Raw genomic sequence first — 17043 nt, 5'->3', positions numbered from 1 at the left:
GAGCAGAGGGGCAGAATGACCTCCCTGGACCTGCTGGCCACGCTGCTTCTGATGCAGCCCGCGATACGGTTGGCCCTTCGGGAACCCACCACTGAGGGGCTCCGACGGGCCTCGCGAGGGGAACCGGCCCTGGGGAACCGGACGCGTCCGGCCTCTCCTCACGGAGGAACCCCCGGCGCCGAGGCCTGTCCCAGGCCCCGGGCGCTACCCCTCGCCCCGCCGGGAGTACGACGGGACGGGGCGCGGAGGCGGTGCAGCCCGAACGGCGCCTGCGCAGCGGGAGGGGCGGGGCGGCGGCGTCGCCATGGCGGGGCCGGTGGCGGCGTGAGTGCGGGTGGGTGGCGGGAACTGTGCCGCGTACCGGGCGGGGGGGCACGGCGGGCGCGGAGATCCGCGTGTGAGGGGGCGCGATGGCGGCGGGTGGGGTGGGGTGGGGTGGGGTGGGGTGGGGTGGGCCGGGCCGGGCCGGGCCGGGCCGGGACCGCGCAGAGCCGGGCTGCCCGCCGGCCTGTGCCGCGGCCTGGCACCTGGCTGCCGCAGAGCACCGCCCGCCCTCGGCCGCGCAGGCGGAAGAATTAATCCCGGTTCTCTTCAGGAAAATGGGGGTTAGGGGGTTTGTGCCGGCAGGCTGCTGCTCCTCCATCCCCCTCCCCGTCCCTCCAGCCTCCCCTTTCCCGCGGCGGAGGCTTCTGTCTCCTCCAAGGACCGTCCGGTTCCTGCCGCTTTCCTGCCGTGGCCTGCTTTGAGCTCTGGGGTAGCTGCCGTGGGGGCCATTCGGGGCCTTGCTGGCACCGGGGAGGCGGGAGTAATCGCCCCGTATATGTGCACTAATTGCCACCTACATCCCCGTGCCTGCTGATAAAAGCCGGAAAGATTTTTTTCCATTTTTCGCAATGCCATCTCCCCGATTTCTGTTTCATGGCAGCCTACGGTTCCTTTTCCCCTACGCCGATTGGTTCTTCATGTGTATTTGTGCCTGTGGTGTTGCTTTCCTCCATTTTTGTAAAACTTTGCCTTGCCTGTTTTTGGCAATACTCCGTAATCACCTTGAGTTTGGATTCCTCCCCCTCTGTACGCCTCCTGAATTCGTATCCCCCACAGATCACATATGCGTCAAAACCTTAAGTCAACTTCATCAGTTGGTTTGCTTTCTCTTCTTCATTACGCTATCAAAAAAAAAGAAAGGTATAATGTAATTTGCTCCCCGTAAATCACTGCTGACTGTTTTTTAATCATCTGGATGATGTTGTGTGGGTGCTGGCGGATTTCCTGCGTTGTGGTTTCTTTCCTGGTATTGGAGCTGGGGAGGTCACTCTAATTCCCTGGATCTTCCGTCTTGCCTTTTAAACACTGATATTAAATTGCCCTTGTCCAGTCTTCTGGGACCTTCACCATCCAGGAACTAACAAAGATACCTGCAGATGATTTGGGTTGCCCAGAGAGGCTGTGGCATATCCATCCTTGTAGGTTTTCAAGATGCAGGTGGATATAGCCCTGGGCGTCATGGTGGGTCCCCGTAGCTGCCTGTGCTTTGAGCAGGAGTTTGGATGAGAGACCTCTTGAGGTCCCTTCCTACCTCAATTTATTTAGCTTCTCTGAACTCTCCGTCTTAGTTCTCTTCTTATTCCTTCTTAGGCCTCAGTAGCAATGGGGAAGAGAAGGTTCGTGCAGCTTCATGTCTTAAAATTAGCTGTAGAGCTCAGTGACATGCTGAAGAAGGATGGATATGTTCCTTCTGAACGATTGGGAGAGTAGTGTGCAGTCTCATAGGCATCCAGCAGCCGTGGAGGCATTTGATGGTTAGGACCAGCAACATGGGAGAGAGGGATTTTGCTGCTAGGTCCAATTTTACAAGTGGTTTGCAGGTGAATCCCAGATTTTTTGAATGCAGGATTCTACATTGTCCTACTGGAATAAATGTAAGCATTTAACTGCAAGTTTCCCTGGGTTAGTTGAGATAGATTTGAGCGCTGAAGACAGCAGCTGATATCTCAGCCTTACTCCAGATGCTGAAGGAGCTGCAGGCATAAATCCTTTTACTTGCCAGCAGTAGTCTGTCACTCCCTGTGTGTAAGTTGTTTTACCCGGCTGTTTGTTGCAGTGACATACTGCTTACTTTGACTCTTATGCCCAACTTTCTTATCACAGATCTAAAGCAACCAACACTTAAATATTTAACTAACGCTCAAGTCAAGTTTATCCCTGTAAGTCCCATATCAAGTAACCATCATACTCTTAGATCCTTCCAGCAGGTTTAGAAAATAAAACATATCTTTTCTTTTCTGTTGGTTATAGGAGTGATGTGGGAAACACCTGTTCTGTGTGAAGGACAAGAAATAGAACATTTGCTAAAGGGAAGAAACAAAATATCTGATAAATGGAAGCCATGAAGATATCAAAGCGGTTCTTCGCTTTTGGGATTTTGGCGTGCATAGCTTTTTATGTTGCATACATAAAATGGCACTTGGATTCCAAACCAGTCGTGGGAGCAACAGAAGGAATTGCTGAAAGCAGGGGAGACAAACTGCACCATCAGGCAGTGACCACAGATCCCTCAGTCTTCTATGGAATTATGTTTGACGCAGGAAGCACAGGAACTCGCATCCATATTTTTAAATTTACGCAGCAGCCAAAAGGTATGGCCTGCTCATTACATGACAGATTAAGTCTTCCATAGCATCTAGAGCAGATTATTGATGGTTCTTTTCTAGGGATTACTTGAACAAACATGCTTCATCTCTTTCTACAGAGCCATCAGGAAGTGTACTATGATTGAAGCATGTGGGTTTGGATGAAATTATGAAAAAATTCAATGAGGAGAAAATGCTGTAATGTCAGAATGTGAACTAAATAGCAGCTGTACCTTTAGAATGGTGCCTTGAAGAAGAGCAGTTTTTCATCACACTGCTTGATGGAAGAGAGGATTATGAATTCAAACTGCCTCATTCCCCCAGATTTTCACCATGAGGTTGTTCACTGTCTCCAGTTCCTGGCAGCAAGCTGCTTTTCTCTGCAGTCGGCTTTAGTGCATTCTTGACTTCAGTGTTGGATTTAAATGGCGGAACTTCACTGTTTGATTTAAATTGCTGTGTATTGCACCTGGACAGAAAGCATTGCTGAGAAGCAAGACAGAAGCGTTCAAAAAAAGCTCAAGTTTTCCTCTGGAGTCATAAGCTTAATTTGTTTAGGTGTTGTCGGCTCCTAGTTGTGAAACTCTTAAAGATGAAAGAACCCATGTAGATGCTGTTAGTAGGTGATCTGAGGATGGTTTTAAGGATTAGCAGTGTGGTGTATGGGGTGATTGGCCTGTGGGGAGCACCTTAGGTTTGCAGAATGGGCTACTGCAAGGCTTAGCCACCAAAGGTGTTAAACAACAGTCCGTGAATTTCCTTCCTTCAGTATATTCCCAAGTCTTTGCTTCTTCCTTGCCTGCTTCTCTTTAAACACAATTTCGGAATATATTGCAGGAAGCTTCATGGAGTGTAGTTGAGTACAGGAGGAGGATATTGTCAAGCTCGTGTTGTCTTGCCCGCAGGTTCATATATAGGTTGTCTATGCTGCAGGTTCCCAAAATACGAAGGGCTGGCTCCCTCTACTGCCATTGAAGGTGGTGGCCAAGCTTTCACTGAGTTTTGCTGGAGTCAAGTTTAGCCAGAACAGAGCATGCTGAAACGTGTGGTTACTGGTGCAGTTTGGAAAGCTGCACATGGCAGGTGTAAGGGCTCAAAGAGAACTTGCGCCCATGCGGTGATTGTCTGATGAGCATGAAAAATAGGTGCATAGTGGACACCAGCACCTGAAAAACAGTCATGACTTTTCTAAATGGTTTTCTCAGGAGCTGTAGCAGGGGTTGTATTTAAAGGTCAAGTGGCTGCTGATAGTTCATTAGACAGAGGCTTCAATTGACTTCCATTAGCACATAATGATGTAATTTGTAAAATGTTTTTGAGTATGCGAAATTATTTGTACCGTTACTGATTTTGGAATACTGCTTTTGAACAGAGACTCCCAAATTAACCCATGAGACGTTTAAAGCACTGAAGCCAGGTCTGTCCGCATATGCCGATGATGTCGAAAAGGTAATTTTGTTTCTGTTACTGTAAAAGTTTGTGCCCCAAAACCTCCTGTTGTGATATGTCCTGCAAATCACATCTTGCTGTGGTGCGGTACGCTGCTGAACTGTCTCAGTTCAGGGAAGTGTCTCCGAATGATACAAGCCCACAGTAAAAGTTGGTCAATGTGCAGAGGAGCGAGCAACAGAAGGCATCTAGTTCTGCTTGGTGATGCTGTTAATTAAGCACAGTGGATGTTTTTCCTATCACTGTCTTAAGAATTTTGATGAGCTTAAGAAAATGACACAAGAGCTGTGTTGGATTGGAGCAGAGCCTTCTCCAGAAGTGAAAGGAATTGGGTTATCAGAAAGAGAGTCTAACAGGCCAAGTGCTAAGTGACTTTTCTCCCATCTCCCTCACCTTCTGGCTCGCAGGGATTTAGGGGCTTCCGGGGCCAGACTTACACCCAGCTCATAGTGTTTTACTGTTTCCAAAGGCCTTTTTTTTTCCCAAGGATTTGTCATACTGCCTTTTGAGACTTTTGTAGCCAAAACATTCAGTGGCAGAGAGTTGTGTGTGACTGTTTGAAAAAGTGACTCTTCCTGTTTGTTTTTAACCTGTTGCTGGATAATCCGCGTTACATCCACCAGGTCTCACACTGTAGGAGACAGTGAGTCCTCCACCTTCTCCTGACCCCTTGTGATATTCACTTGTCTCCATTCCACACTGACAGTGAATCATACTTCTGATCGCTCTTTTGCCCTTCAAGAAAGGCAAATCTAAAGAGTTTCTAAGATGCCTTTTTTTGTTCTTTCTCCGCTCACAGAGCGGCCAGGGAATAAAAGAGCTCCTGGAGGTGGCGAAGAAGGAAGTTCCTATGGAGCTGTGGAAGTTTACTCCTCTGGTCCTGAAAGCCACAGCTGGCCTACGGTTGCTGCCGGGAGAGAAAGCTCAGAAGCTGCTGGATAAGGTACTATTTCTTGTCTTACAGCTTGCTTTCCAGAAACTTTACAGCAAAATTTGGTCCCTTCTGTGTAAGGTACATACTCCTTTATCTTGATGTACATGAGCCATTCCTATGATTTAACCCTGAAAGCAGTGCCGAGCCAACTCATCTCAAGTAGCGTTGGGGGGTGAAGTTGCGTGAGTACAAGCACAGAGGGATGACGACAGCTCCGAATAAGCCTGGAGATCATAGAATGATAGAATCATAGGACGGTTTGAGTTGGAAGGGACCTTAAAGATCATCTAGTTGCAACCCCCCTGCCCTGGGCAGAGACACCTCCCACTAGACCAGGCTGCTCAAAGCCCCATCCAGCCTGGCCTCGAACACTTCCAGGGATGGGGCAGCCACAGCTTCCCTGGGCAACCTCTTCCAGTGCCTCACCACCCTCAGACTAAAAAATTTCTTCCTGGTATCTAATCTAAATCTCCCCTCTTCCAGGTTGAAGCTATTATCTCTCATCCTATCACCACATGTCCCATAAAAAGTCCCTCCCCATCTTTCCTGTAGGCCCCCTCCAGGTACTGGAAGGCTGCTATAAGGTCTCCCTGGAGCCTTTTCTTCTCCAGGCTGAACAGCCCCAACTCTCTCAGCCTGTCCTCGTAGCAGAGGTGCTCCCTCCAGCCTCTCTTCATCTTCGTGGCCCTCCTCTGGACCCGCTCCAACAGGTCCGTTTCTTTCCTGCGCTGAGGGCTCCAGAGCTGGATGAGGTACCCCAGGTGGGGTCTCACCAGAGCGGAGCAGAGGGGCAGAATGACCTCCCTGGACTTGCTGGCCACGCTGCTTCTGATGCAGCCTGATGACATATAATGTAACGAGTGTAATGAGACACTCCTACCAGTCACCACAGGCTTGTTCTTACTGAGGGTGTTTGTTGGTGGTTTTGACCAGGATGCTGCTATTTTGAGAAAAGCTCTCTGCTATTTGATTGGTCGTGTTATCAGCCTCCTGCTGCATGGTTACTCCTTCATATTGATTGGAAATAACGTAAATTGTATTTATAGGCATGTCAAATGTGTTTAATATTTTAAAATATTATAAAAATAAACAAAATGTTATATTCTAGACCTTTCTGCTGCAGGAAAAGTTTAAGTGTGCACTAAGCGTAGTCTTTTTCTAAGCAATAATTGAAAGGAAGAAATGTGGTGTGGTCGAAACCCATGTCTGTATTGTTCTCTGCTCCCTGTAAGCTGGCCTGTTCTTTTCCACGCTGAATTTCAGCTGGAACTGCTGCAGTTGTTGCTTTAGAGGACTCTGGAAATCTAGGGGTTTGCTGCCTCATGTAGGATGTAGTGTAGAGGACCTCCAACAGCCAACATGCTCCTGTTAAAAAAGCCATTCCCTGGGGCATTGCTGGAAGTCAGGGTGTTTATCTCCTGCCTCTCCCGTGCATATATAATACGCTGTGGCTCACCAATTGCAGCAAAGTAAAATGAGTTCCCTTCCCTACCCGTGTCCATCCCTTGTTAATGGCATTTCTGAGCAGCCTTCATGCTTGAAGACCCACACATCCATCCCTGTCTCTGCACCAAACTGCAGAGCCAGCATGTAAATCACTGACCTTTTATAGCAAAGTGCAGGCTGATGCTTATTGGGCTCTTGTACTTCAAACAAAGTGGTGAGCAGCAGTCAGGATCTGGCCCAAGAAGAGGAGCGGTTGTGTGAAACTGGAGTTTTAAAAAAACACTTGCTTTCCAGCTGAAAAAAAGATTTCTCTGAATCTAGCTTTTATTTGAACTACAGGTGAAGGAGATTTTTCAGGCCTCCCCCTTCTTTGTGAGGGACAACTGCGTGTCAATAATGAATGGAACCGATGAAGGTAGGCTGACTTGTGGAGACCCCTTCTGCAATCCTGGAGATTCCTGCTGTGCTGTGACAAGTCCCCAGTCACTGTAGTGGGAACTCACAAGCAGCGGGTTTGACACAGTTTTTACGCTGCCTCAGGCAGTGCCTGCCAAAGAGATCTTGTGCTGCGTTTTCCGATTAGAAGTCCTGAACTCTGTCCTGATTTTTAAAGCTCTGAGTACTGGGCAGTTCCTGTGGGATCACCAGGAAGCCACTGTGCAGTCAGCGCTTCTGGAAACATTTCTGAATTATCTGCTTGTTGAGATGGTGTTCAACAATGGGTTTTGCACACCCTGCTCTTGACAGTGCTCATCAGAGCTTTCTGGAAATATTTGGTCATAATGTTAATTATAACTTATCTAATGAGTGTGATTGTGAATTCAGTCTCAAAAAATGTTATGTAGAGAAGAAAATACAGGCTGAGGTAAGTTGATGCTTATCAAAAAATGCTGAGGACAGAACCCAGAGTCAGTATGGATTTAAAATAATTTGAAGAAACATGTCTAAATTCTAAGTAACTGAGTATTGAGATGTGGTTTAAGTCTGCTTAGAAACCAAGATTTGAAATAGCTGGAGCTGTTTGGAGCTGTTTATGAGTTTCTTTTTTACTGCTTAATGGAAGAAAGACGTCGTAATTCTTCTTTTTGTTTTGTTTTACAATCATTAATAGCAGTGACAACATTGGTTCAGCCAAGGGTTGAACTGGACCGTGTTCCCTAGCATGCCTTGAGTTTTAACCCCATGGATAAATATTTGAATTTGTTAACATAAGGCCCACTAACTCATCTAATTTATGGAGAAAAGGTTTATAAAGCAAGAAAAGGACAGAAACAGTGTGGCTCACAAAAATGCTTAGAGGAAAATAGGAAAAATTGCAACACTGAAAAGATGAAAATTCTAAGTATTCAAAAGGAAAATCGAATGCCTGACATCAAACAAAAGCCCTACCAGTGGATGTTTTCCTGGGGCACGAACAATGTGAGTGGCAGTCATTTCCTTGTCTTTTAGTGAAGGTCTGAAGCCTTTGTGACTTCTCGCCTAAGTTTTTGACCTGCAAAATACAAAGCTCTCTAGGCGTTTCATATATGGGGCTTCTCTCACAAATATCGCATAAGGTCTGGTATAGAAGGTCATTCTCTTCGTTTAATGTATCTGATCTTGGGTTTTGACAGCTGTTGACAGTTGTGGAATCACTGGCTTTGGGGCAAGGTGTGTCAGGGGAGCTCAGCAGAGCCAGTCCTGTTCACCCTTCTTGAAGGTCCTTCTTGCTTAGCTCTCAGCTAGACATCCTTTGGAGACTTTGTATTAGAAGTCCTCCATTTGTGAAAAGGGGACGGGGGAGCTTGTGGCAGATGGTTTCTGGTGTCTTTGTTGTTGGATGACAAGCTCTGGTTTGCTGATTATTTTGTTTAGATGGTGCAGTTAAACTGAATGAGGAAACTTTAAAATGCCTCCAGCTAAACAGATCCTGAAGCAGGAAGACCTTGTAATATGGCTCACCTTAGTTGTTACTGTTGTTAGACAAAATGAAATGGTACGATCTAACAGCACGTCTTCTGAATTTTTTTCTTATTAGGTATTTCAGCCTGGATCACAATAAATTTTTTAACAGGTAAGTGTGTACACAAGCATGTGCATTAAGATATGACGGATGCTGTGAAATTCATGCCGTTTTCTGCTCCTGTGTGGGATTTGCTTATTCATTGGGGTGGAGTGGGAGAAAGAAGGGTCTGGGAATAAGTCAGCATTGGTTATGGCCTGGCCTATTTAAGTCATTTGGCCATTTACTTGACAGAGTGAGGACTTTAATCCCCTTTCCTAGGTGTTTAATGTAGCCTTTCTTTCAATTCCCTGTAGGGTACCAGAGCATTTTATTCCTTTTTAGAGGCTGCCACTAGCTCTGGCTAAATTTTTAATGTGGATATTCTAGATGTGCTTGGCAGCTGCACAGAGTGAAAGAAAGTGCTATGCTACTTCCTTACAGATTTATAACGTAGAAATACCACAAGTGTTTACACTGATGAGTTAGAAAAGGGTAGCTGAAGAGTAAAGAAAAAAACAAGCTGAAACCCTCTCTGACAATAAGCCAAGCAGTCTGCCATCCGAGCGCTCTGTGGAGCACACACAGTGGGTAGAGCTATACCACAAGTGCTCTAAAGCTTTTTATGCTCACAGCAAATATCAGAAAGGTCAGAGATCTTCAAACATCAGCTATCATGAGGTGCACCGAGATAGTTGGCATAAACTAATCTTGTCAGGAGGGTGTATTTGAAGGATGAGAAAAACTGGATTTAAATGGAAGAGAGGTCTGGGCTGGCAGCAGGAAAAATTCCAAGAGTCTCTTAGGCCAGCGCTTTTCAGTCTGTCATCCCCTTGGCCATAGGAATCTGCAAAATATCACTAAGGGATCAGGGAGAGGTGGCCAAGAAAACCACATTCCTCTCTGTTACAAAGTGGTTACCAGAGTAGAGTTTGCAAAAGAGTCCTTGCATCCACTGAAAAACGTTTAGGATTCCAATAACCAAAGCTGCTGAAATTAGGGCATGAACAGCCACCAGAGAAATAAGAGAAATTGTCACTTGAAGATTTTCAAGTAACCCTGATAAAGCCAAAATAAGTGCCCAGTAGATGACGGTATAATTTGGTGCTGGATGGAAGCTGACAGATGGAGTTAGATTGTCCTCTTTCTTTACTACTGTACTTCTGATTTTGTCCCTAGCCGGTTTCTCACAGAGCCCACCATGGCTTTCTCTGTTCTGTCACACATTTCAGGTAGCCTAGATGATCCGCAGAAGAGAAGTGTAGGGATGCTGGATTTGGGTGGTGGATCAACACAGATCACCTTCCTTCCACGCACTGAGGTAATGTGATCGTGCACACTGTTGGGAAATGCTGGTGCAGAAATCGGTAACTGCTCAGATTTGCTTCCCTTGGAAACAGACCAAGAGTATGTCAGTGTGACGTGAAGCCACGCTTCTGATGGAACAACCCAGGTCACTTGGTAACATCTGCCTTGTTATAGTCAGTCATGGAGACATTCACAACGCTTTGTCAGTCCTCTTACTCCAACTCCACGGGTCGGTGGTGTATGTGGTGAATCAGCCAGGGCTGCTTTATCTTGAGGAAAATGCAGTCTTTCCCTGAGCGCCTTAATCCTTGGCTCTTAGTTTGTGCTGCTTGTAATGAAGAACTCAAAGGCAATGCTGTTAATGAATTCAAGTCCAACATCTGGCCTGTATTGGGTTTTAAGAACACAGTAAGATCCCTTCTCAATCCTTGTTTCTGGTTTTCCTGAATTCACTCAGATGCAAATGAACGCTTTCTAAGAAACAACTGTTATTATGCGGTAAAAAATACATGCTGGTGTTTGTCATTTCGGCTTCCTGTTGTGGCATTTTTATAGGTGTTCTGTGAGCGTTAAGCCCTGTGGATGTGGAATTGTAAGGCTCTGGCCTGAGCAGAGACGCTGTTCATAGTAAAGCTGCACAAAAGCAGAGGGTTGGGATGCTGTATCTTGTGTCCCAGCCTGGGCTAATCAAAGCATTGTGCTCTTAGAGCAGAATGACAGGGGATGCGAAGAGCCCAGGATGTGGAAATTCTGGTCTTAGAGGTGGTGTTAAGATATGAACAGCGTGAATAGCATCGTGGCCTGAGCTTTGCTCCCCACTAACGTGCTAGCCGTGCTGGTGCACTTGGGGAAGAGGCTGCAAAGTGCTTTGGATAATTATTACCCTTTCATTTCTTCAGACTGCAGGCTGGTCCTCACTCTGTTCCTTGGCAAGCGCAGTGACGTGCTTTTCCTCTAGCTTGGGGAAGTTCACAGCTGAATTCACTTGAGTAGGAAGTGAATGCGTGCCTGGCTTTCATATTATTTTGTACACAGTCTTCCCTAGTAAATAGAGAAGAGGCAGCTGCTGTAGCCTCTTGACAAAAGCAGTTAAGAGCTGGAATAAGGGTTTCTTTTTAAATAAAATGATTGTGTTATGCACCAATTTGTTGTGGATACAAATAGAAATATAACCACTTTAGACTGACGCTATTTTAGCTCCAGCTTTTGTGGTTGTCTTGTGTATCAGTGGTCAAATCAGAATACTTGCAAATTCATCATTCTCTGAACCATGCTAGGATCGTTTCATTTTTTTCCTAATGTTTTGGAGGATTGTGTTGTTGATGGCTGCTGGCCGAAACCTTGCAATGACACCTTTTTCTCCCTCCAGGCAACTCTCCAGACATCACCAGCTGGCCATACAACTTCATTTCAGATGTTTAACAACACCTACAAGCTGTATTCGTACAGGTTGGTTGTGGGAAGGAGAGCATGCTGTAGAGATAGAAGCTTTCTACGAAGCCAGTGAGATCTAGGTGTTCTGCTGAAGTGGGGTCCTTGCAAATGGGTCCTGGGAAGAAGCAGAGAAACCTGAGCCACGTCATTGTGGTGGATTAACCTTGGCTGCCCCGCCAGGTGCCCACCAAGCCACTCTATCACTCCCCTTCCATCAACAGGACAGGGGGAAGAAAATATGACAAAAAGCTCGTGGGTAAAGGTAAGGACAGGGAGGTCACTTACCAGTTACTGTCATGGGCAAAACAGACTCAGCTTAGAGAATTTAATTTAATTTATTGCCAATTGAACAGTAGGATAATGAGAAATAAGAACAAAATCAAAACCATTCCATCAGAATCATTCCAGCCACCTCTTCCTGCTTCCCAGGCTCAGCTTCACTCCAAACTCTTCTTCGGCCTCGCTGCTGAGCGGCGCAGGAGGATGAATGGGGGTTGCAGTCAGTTCATAACGCTTTGACTCTGCCATTCCTTCCTCCTCGCTGTCTTCCCCAGCTCCCAGTGTTTTGGCAGAGGGAAGCAGCTCCTTCCCACCTGTTTGCTGTGAGGTGTGTTTGGGCTCAAAAAGGAATCAATTCTGTATGCTAGAGGCTGTGCTGCCTTTGAGGAAGGTAGGAGAAATGTTAGGGGGATGCCTTTGGCGTTCCCAGTTCTTCGAGAGACAGATTACCGTTGACAGCTATCGCCTGTGCTTTTTCAAAGAGAGATTATCCTTTTGGGTGTAAGGGTAATACGAGAGTGGGTTGTCACACTGTCCCACTTACATGCATTAGCTGCCGACGCGAGCCATTTTGCTGGGACCATGTAGAGGAGATTGGCATGTCCCAACTAAGTTGTCAGTGGAGTATCAGAGGAAGGATGTTTTCATTGTTCACGGAGGCTTTTATCCCTTTGCAGTTACCTGGGACTCGGGCTGATGTCAGCAAGGCTCGCCATTTTAGGAGGAGTTGAGGGAAAACCCTGTAAGTTATGGGCACTCCTCAAGTCTTGGCTCTGAGCTTAGGGTACGTAGCCCTGTTGTGGGGGGAGGAGTTGTCTGCCCCCCTCCCACTGGGCTCCAGGTTCCTGAGTGGTATGTGGACTCCTGTCACCGTGGCTGGGTGCATTTGAGACAAGTGCAGGAGGTGACACTGCTAGATCCCAGGAGGCCTGGATTCTTGCCAGCCCTGGCGGGGCGTGGGACATCTGAGCCATGACCGGGGCTTGGAGGTGCCTCGCTGAGGCTGTGGGACTGTATGGAGCAGGGCTGGGGGTGAGGGATCTGCAATTAACTCCGTATGTTTTTCCCTAATGTGGCTTCGGTTTACTTCTGCAGTAGGAGAAGGGGAGGAATTGATCAGCCCTTGTTTACCACCTGGCTTCAAATCTGAATGGCAACATGCTGAGATAGTGTACAAAATTAAAGGACAGAAGGCAGGTATAGTGATTTATCACTCTTCCTATCTAGGCCAGCATGCTATTAGGAGAGTAACTGATATGCTCTCAGCCTCTTGCAGAGACACTGGATTCTCTTTTTACTGTTCTGTCTGGCTCCTCTTGACGTGCTGTTAAAGAGATTCTGCAGCTCTTCCCCCTCGTGCCATGGTGCGTCTGTCCAGTCAGTAAAGCTGCTACTAGTAATGCAGATGGAGTTGAGCAATCCCTAAACAGGTCTTTCAAAATCCATCTGCCTCAAATGATGCTGTCCTTCTCTGATCTGTTGCATGCTTAGTCCCAACCTGAGGACGTAAGTGTTGCCACTGGAAGAAGATGGAGATTTCAGTTCTCTGCGAAGAGCTTATGAAGTGCTATTGTGCAAAAGGGAGCCTGTTTCCTGGCAGATCCTAAATAAATTTTATGTATATTTAACTCTCTGCCTATAATGTGCTGGGTTTCTTTGCCTTCTTTTAGGTGAGCCTCTGTATGAGACTTGTTCTAACAAAGTGGCAAAGATGCTCTACAAAAAAGTGCATAAAGCTGAGGAAGTGAAGGACTTGGATTTTTACACTTTCTCCTACTACTATGACCTTGCAGCAGAGGTTGGTCTCATAGGTACGTTTGCTCCTGTTTCGTTTCATTTTAAATGACAAGTTGCAGAAGAAATGGTGGCACTTGTACACATCGTGGTGCTTCGCTAAGCTGTCACGGAACTTAGTCTATTGTTATACTGCTGTCAGCTCTGGTCTCGACTGGGTATTGAATGCTGTTTAATTTCTATGGAGAAGGGACTGCAACTTCTGGTAATGTTTTTGTAACCAAACTGTCTGCATTTCAGAAATCGTTGTTGTCTGATTAACTCTACAATCCAAAATAGAAAAAAAGCCCTCATAACGATAAACAAACTTCTCGGGCGGTAAAGCAGCAAAGTGATCTCGGGCTGTGTGTTTTGCTTCACTGACCTTTTTAGATGGAATGAAGATTTCCAGATAATTCCACATGTGTTCAGAATGTATCTCCTCTCTTTTCCAGTGCTATGCTGGTGCACAGAAGGCTGTTGTGTTCAGCGCTAGAAAGCAGGTGATGAGAACTCAAGCTAGCTGGGACAAACACACACACCCCCCTCCTCAGCCACTTTGTTTTACAAATAATATCAGAGTTAATATGTTGGGACAGCACCACTGCCCTGTCAGATCTGGTCAAAGGTGTTCAGGCAGCACAGACTTGGGGACAAGGTGGGAGAGTCTGTAAACTATGTTTCTTGAGGAAACGAGGCTAAAAGTTCATCATAAAACAAGGCTTTTCAATCTATATTAAGAATCCTTTAAAGCTTCTTTCACCTTTAAAGCAAATGTGAGCTTTGTCATTGGTTTCAGTGGCTCAAGGTTTGATTTCCAAACAACTGTTATGACTTGAATCTGCAATTGCCTTTATACAAAAACCATAAAAGACCACGTTGTTGTTTTTTTCTTTCAGATAAAGAAAAAGGAGGAAGCTTAACTGTCGGTGACTTCGAAATTGCAGCTAAATACGGTGAGTAAAATACAATCAAACAAACGCTCGTAATTGCGTGTAAATTCATACTCGGGTGGCAAATGTGTGACATGCTAACAAGCCTGATACTTTGAAGTAAATATTGAGCACCTCTCTTGAGCACCTCTCTCCACAGCATCTTACCAATGTTTCTGATTATTTCTGAAAATCTCAACTATTTATATATTAATTCTTGCTTTTGCAGCCCACATAAGGCACATCTTATAATACTTATATTTCAAAACTCTCTCAAGAATTACTAATAAACTTGCCAGCTAACAGTTGTCCTGAAATCATGCTTTCAGAACTGATGTGGGGGTTCTCATCCTGTTAGGATAACCTGTTCTCGTCTAGTTAATTTTTTCTTTTTTGTCTCAAGGTTTGTTCACATGCTTGATTGTTAATCGGAAAAGGGGGAAAACCAGTTCATAGCATTTCACTTCATCAGCTGCACAGAGAACTGCTTGTGCAGATTTACAAATGTAAACATTCTTTTCTTAATACCACGAACTCAGGCTTTGATCGAATTGACATGGGCTTTTTGTTAAGCTTTATGAATGACTGAACAGTTGTTGCAGCTCTGATTTTTGTGTAATTCATCCTGAGAAAGGAAGTGGGGTTTATTTCGTTTGTCTTTCCTTTTTCGTTTGTCTTTCCTTTTTCGTTTGTCTTTCCTTTTTCGTTTGTCTTTCCTTTTTCGTTTGTCTTGTCTTTTGTCTTGTTTTTTTTCCTTTGGTTTTGTCAACATTTGTTGAGTGCTTATGCTCGAGAAACATGACACGCCTGAGGTTGCCCAGATTTTTAAAGGCTTGTAGTAGATAGAAGAAAAGTTGGAGGCCCTTTTCATCCTTTCCTGGAGAGATACAAGAACCTCAGCTGTCTTAGGGGAGAGGCAGAAGGCCTTGATCTTCCTTCCCAGTGTCCCAAAGCTTTTCTGCTTCTGCTGTTGCGTGCGTGTCATTTCAACCCCATTGTAACGGGTTCCGTCACTGCGCAACTCAACCGACAAGAGGTGTTTTATGGATTCATTTGAGGTTTTTCAAAGCTGGGCTGATGCTAGGCCTGAGCCCACAGTGTGCATTCAGACACTGTTTTCTTTCTCCTTAGTATGCAAGACCATGGAAATCAGCCCCGGAAGCAGCCCATTTCTCTGCATGGACCTCACGTACATCACCTTCCTCCTGCAAGAGCTGGGCTTCCCGAAGAACCAAGTCTTTAAGGTGATGCACAAAATGGATTGTTGGGGAGAGCGGGCAGGAGGGTGCCGAGGCAGCAGTTGTCATGCCAGTGCCTCGGTCCTTGATTTGCCTTCTTGCTACAACACATGCTCTGTGATTGAGGTTGGATGGTACACTGTGTTTTAACCTTTTCATTTGATTATTTATATTTTTTCCCAGCTTGCCCGGAAAATTGACAATGTTGAAACGAGCTGGGCATTGGGAGCCACTTTTCATTACATCGACTCACTCAATAGGCTGCAGTACTAAAGCTCCTTGAAGGTGACTTTTGGGAATCTCAGTTTTTGGAAGCTCAATGTGGAAGAATCTGTTGAAGGGCCTGCTTTTGGCTTCCGGAGTCCTTTAGGAGGTCATCATCATCTAGGCCCCTTTCCTCTCACCCCCTGCCAAGTCCCCTCCATCACTCGCTCTTTTTTATAGTGCAGAGTGCAGTATCTAAAGAATGAGCCTTGATTTGACAGCGTCTGCAGTCAACTTGATGTAAAACTTGATCATTGTTGAAGGAAAACCAGGACTCGGCAGGACATCTATGATCTCTATGAGAAAAACACACCTTTTTAAAACATGCCTGTACTGTGTGCTTGTACTGTGCCGAAGTCACTGTAGGAAATGGTCGCTCCAGAAGGAACTCTTTACCCTCCTGATTTCAGGGTGGTTTTTTTCCTGTTTGTCAGCATTTTTTCGTGATGATTTTTATTTTACTACTTCCGTGTTTGAGGGTGAACTTTTGTGTGTGTGCGTATGCAGAGACAGTGCATTTACACAGATGTGCTCCTGACAGGCAGCAGCTTTGAAATGCAGCGTGAAAGTCTCATCCCGGCTTTCCACTTGCTGAACGAGCAAAGCTCAGGAGCACGCTAGAAACTGGAATATGGACTTAGAGGCACGAATTGGAGCCTGTATGCCCTGTACAGCCTGATGTTGGTTCCCTGGCTGTTGGGAGATGGATGGTAGAAGACAACATCAGATTTGCCGGATCTAGATGAGCAAGGCCTGGGAGGTACAGGGCTAATGATGGATTTGACAGTTACAGAGTCGGTCAGGGAAAGATTGATGAACAAGATGCAGCCACAAAAATAAACCCTGAGCACGGCTTATTGGACCTCACAGACAGTTGTGCCTTGGCAAGGTTGGTGCAGGGCCTGGGATGAATGCATTTTACATGGTGGTTTGGGTGCCGCTTCCTGCAGACGCCATCTCACTGAAAAATGAATGTATTGTGGTTGCACTGAGCCGTGGCAGGGTAGCTGCAATGCACCACTCCAACACTGAACTGTACACCGGCTGGAAGTGATCTCGGAGGCAGCAGGAGCTGGAGAGGACGTGCTGCGCTATTTGTAATCTCACTGTGGAATTGTGTTGTATTCGTGTGGATGTTTAGAGCAGGCCCCAGTGGTCTTTTGGGGGTGCAAAAGAGCCCAGCCTCCCGGAGAGCCCGCAGTGCATGTCCCGACGCGTGGGCTTGTGGCCACAGCCTGGTCCCTTCCCTGGGGCAGCGAGATGTGGCACGGTGGCCTGCGGTGTTGCATGGCCGCTGCCTCTGCAGCTGAGTGTACAGGGGACACTTGAACCCCGCTGTGCTGATAATAAAACCCCAATTTAAAATGAAAGTGTC

General features: G+C 46.1%; 1 protein-coding gene across 1 annotated transcript; it reads left to right on the top strand.

Moving 5' to 3' along the window:
- Nucleotides 1-253: 253 nt before the first annotated feature.
- On the top strand, nt 254-17038 carry ENTPD6 (ectonucleoside triphosphate diphosphohydrolase 6). Its single transcript, XM_074578765.1, has 14 exons — nt 254-334; nt 2296-2636; nt 4003-4079; nt 4879-5022; nt 6799-6874; nt 8477-8512; nt 9673-9761; nt 11118-11197; nt 12139-12203; nt 12557-12658; nt 13132-13272; nt 14134-14190; nt 15298-15410; nt 15588-17038. Exons 2-14 carry the CDS (start codon nt 2378-2380, stop codon nt 15675-15677), a joined length of 1329 nt encoding a protein of 442 aa, XP_074434866.1. The 5' UTR covers nt 254-334; nt 2296-2377; the 3' UTR covers nt 15678-17038.
- Nucleotides 17039-17043: the final 5 nt, after the last annotated feature.

This window comes from Larus michahellis, chromosome 3 (genome assembly GCF_964199755.1).
Source record: "Larus michahellis chromosome 3, bLarMic1.1, whole genome shotgun sequence".
NCBI lineage: Eukaryota > Metazoa > Chordata > Aves > Charadriiformes > Laridae > Larus > Larus michahellis.
The sequence above is the reverse complement of the archived record's forward strand: the minus strand, read 5'-3'. Positions and strand labels throughout refer to the sequence as shown.

What these genes read in the sequence shown, in the direction of transcription:
- ENTPD6 (XM_074578765.1), top strand. Translation starts at nt 2,378, where the DNA reads ATGGAAGCCATGAAGATATCAAAGCGGTTCTTCGCTTTTGGGATTTTG. An exon ending in AGGAGTTGAGGGAAAACCCT is followed by an intron (nt 12,204 to 12,556) that starts GTAAGTTATGGG and finishes TTACTTCTGCAG; the next exon opens with TAGGAGAAGGGGAGGAATTG. An exon ending in CGAAGAACCAAGTCTTTAAG is followed by an intron (nt 15,411 to 15,587) that starts GTGATGCACAAA and finishes ATTTTTTCCCAG; the next exon opens with CTTGCCCGGAAAATTGACAA.